Source organism: Nematolebias whitei, chromosome 14 (assembly GCF_014905685.2).
Source record: "Nematolebias whitei isolate Nwh7 chromosome 14, NemWhi1, whole genome shotgun sequence".
Classification (NCBI taxonomy): domain Eukaryota; kingdom Metazoa; phylum Chordata; class Actinopteri; order Cyprinodontiformes; family Rivulidae; genus Nematolebias; species Nematolebias whitei.
Window position 1 is genome coordinate 6200648 of NC_056511.1, and position 3194 is coordinate 6203841.

The 3194-nt window shown below is 45.6% G+C and overlaps 1 protein-coding gene across 1 annotated transcript in view; it reads right to left on the reverse strand.

The window, feature by feature from the left end:
* The window catches only part of arhgef12b (Rho guanine nucleotide exchange factor (GEF) 12b), a 37697-nt gene that overhangs the window by 541 nt on the left and 33962 nt on the right, over nt 1–3194 (reverse strand). The window contains exons 32-33 of the mRNA XM_037687243.1: nt 1406–1621; nt 769–959 (exon numbers count right to left, since the gene is read on the reverse strand). Of these exons, the coding sequence (XP_037543171.1) occupies nt 769–959; nt 1406–1621 (407 nt within the window). The remainder of the gene's footprint in view (nt 1–768; nt 960–1405; nt 1622–3194) is intronic.

Here is a 3194-nt window from a genome sequence, read left to right on the forward strand (position 1 = left end):
TTATGGTGGAAGGTAAGAAACAATACAAAAAGAAATATTACGATGGGTGCTAAAGACTGCTGCATAACTGCTAAAAGACAGCTAAATGTCTGCTGAAATACTGCTAGAAAACTGACGAAAGACTGCTGAATTACTCCTGAATGACTGTTATATGACTGCTTAAAGACTGCTGAATGAGTTCTGCAAGACTACTAAAAGTTTGCTGAAAGACTGCAAAAGATTGCTGAATGAGTGTTAAAAGAAAGACTGCTGAATTACTGCTGAAACACTGTTAAAACGACTGCAGAAAGATTGCTGAATGAGTGCTGAAAGACTGCTGAAAGATTGTTAAAATGACTGCTTAAAAATTGCTGAATGAGTGCTAAGACTGTTAAATGATTGCTGAATTATTGCTGACTGCTGAATTACTCCTGAAAGACTGCTAAAAACTGCTGAAATACTGTTGAAAGATTGTTAAAATGGCTGCTTAAAAATTGCTGAATGAGTGCTAAGTCTGTTAAATGATTGCTGAATGACTGCTGAAAGACGCTTTTAGACTGTTGAAAGATTTCTGAATGAGTGCCGAAAGACTGCTGAATTACTGCTGAAAGACTGCTGAAAGACTGCTGAATTACTGCTGAAAGACAGCTGAATTACTGCTGAAAGACTGCTACATGAGTGTTAAGTCCGTTAAATCTCTGCTAAACTTTGCTGAAGTATTAATTTGTACGTGAGCAGTTAAAACAAGCAGAATAGCTCAATTCAACGGAACAGATTCCTCCTGTCTACCTTCAGGTACTGCAGATCTGCCTGCAGGAGGCGCAGGTGAGTCATCAGCTGCCTGCTGAGATCCGGGCCGCTCCCCGCCTGCGAGGACGAAGACAACAGCTTCCTCATGTCAATCGGAACATCAGCTCCGACGTCATCGTCAGCGCTGCTCTCCTCAGAGCCGCCTTCAAAGTCCAGAACCACAAACCCCCCTTGGTTGATGAAAAAAAAAAATAAATAAATAAATAAATATGCTCACAAAAAATAAATTTTCTGTAAAAATACAGACTGAACTCTGAGGGCTGAATGACAGCTGAGTTTATTTATTTACCTTTATTTATCCAGGTAGTCTCATTGAGCCACGAGAACTCATTTTCCAGAGAGACCTGTTTAGGGAGCAGATGGGGGGTCAAGGGCCAGAGTGTTGTCATCATTCTTTGTTGAAATCAGGTCTCTCTTGTAAATGAGTCCTCGGGGCTCAATGGGACTAACCTGTCTAAATAAAGGTTGAATGAAAAAAATGAGGGTGTAGGCAGGTGTGGGTGTTTCACTTATTCTACCCACATTTTTATATCGTCAGTCCAGGGAGTTGAATCTGTGACTTTCCGATCACAGGTCACGATCACCTTCTCTAACCTCTGCGATACAGAGTCCTTACCGTTCCGCTCAGTCGTCTCAGACTCTCCTGTGAGGACCGATGAAGACCGAGGGTCGTCCTTCTCTGAGCTTTCAGGCGGCTGGGTTTCGTCGCGTGCAGCAGAGGGGCCCTCGTTCAGATGATTCTCAGGGGCCCGGCCCAGTTTATTCTCTTCTGGTTCCTCCTCGGCCTCTTTGCTCGACATGTGGCTGAAAATAGCCTGTTTCAGCAAAGCCACTGGAACACGGGACAATATTTACTCAGAGAGGAACTCAGGACTCGTGGACAGAACACACATGTGACCTGTGCTGAGAGAATGAGTCAGAATGAGCTACATTCATCTGTTATCCATCCATCTTTACATCCATCTGTTCATCCATCCATCATTCATTCATCCATCCATTTGTCCATCCATCATTCATTCTTCCATCTGTTCATCCACCCATCATCCATCCATCCATCCATTCAATCCTTCTGTCCGTCCATCAGGAAGGTCCAGACATGTTTCCACAGCCACCTCTGGGAGGACTCCAAGGCAGGCCAGCCAAGAGACATAGTCTCTCCAGCTTTTCTTCCCTGGGGTCTCCTCCCAGGTGGACATGCCTGGAACACCTCCTCATGGAGGCATTCAGGGGGAATCCTTATTAGATGCCTGAACCACCACAACTGGCTCCTCTCGATGTGGAGGAGCAGTGGCTCTACTGAGTCTCTGCTGGATTATTGAACTTCTCAGAAGGCAGCTGTGGAAGGACTAAAAGGCTTAGAGGGCGACACAGGGATGTTGGACTTTTGGTGATGGGGGTTCTGGTGTAGCTGTGCACAGATGGCCACCATTGGCCACCTCCTGCGCCTAGTGGTGAATAAATTGTTGCCCCCACTCTACCGTGCCGCCTTGAACAAAAGAAGCGTAAACTACCTCTCTTCTTCTCCACAGTGCAACTCCTGCCCACTTGAATATCTTGCATCAAAAACATTAATATTTATCAGCATTTCCTGTTTAATTCCAGTTCAAAACACACTCCTCACGAAAACTAAAAACATTCACTGTTCAAATCCCTCAGAGATGGGGGACATCGGTGTACCGCTTGTTTTCTTTTAAATAGACCATTTTTTCCTCTGCTGGCTCCCGTAGTAACAGGAAATCCCTTCATATAAAGTCTGGCTCCATTGTGAAGCTTGAGGATTCCCTATTTTGAATGTAGGGCTGGAACTCCCGATGACATCATTCCAGCCCTTCCAGCCTCGGGCTCAGGCCTGTCATGTTGGCCGTCTCCATGATCCTCCACATGCCTGCACGGACGAACTCTACAGAACAGATCGGTTCCGCAGGAAAACCTTGGATGTTCTCTGTCTGCCCGACCCGGTTCTGGAGGGCAGTCTGGGAGGGCAGTTGCTGCGGTTGTTATTATTATCAAGCTGCTAACGGGAACTGCTAACAAGACCGCAACACTAACAGAATCACACTGCTAACAGGACCGTGCTGCTAATAGAACCTCAATGCTAACAGTACCATGGTGCTAACAGGACCATGCTGCTAAAAGAACCACACTGCTAACAGTACCATGGTGCTAACAGGACCACACTGCTAATAGGACTATGCTGCTAAAAGAACCTCACTGCTAACAGTACCATGGTGCTAACAGGACCATGCTGCTAAAAGAACCTCACTGCTAACAGTACCATGGTACTAACAGGACTGCACTGCTAACAGAACCACACTGCTAATAGGACCATGCTGCTAAAAGAACCTCACTGCTAACAGGACCATGCTGCTAATAGAACCTCAATGCTAATCGAACCACACTGCTAA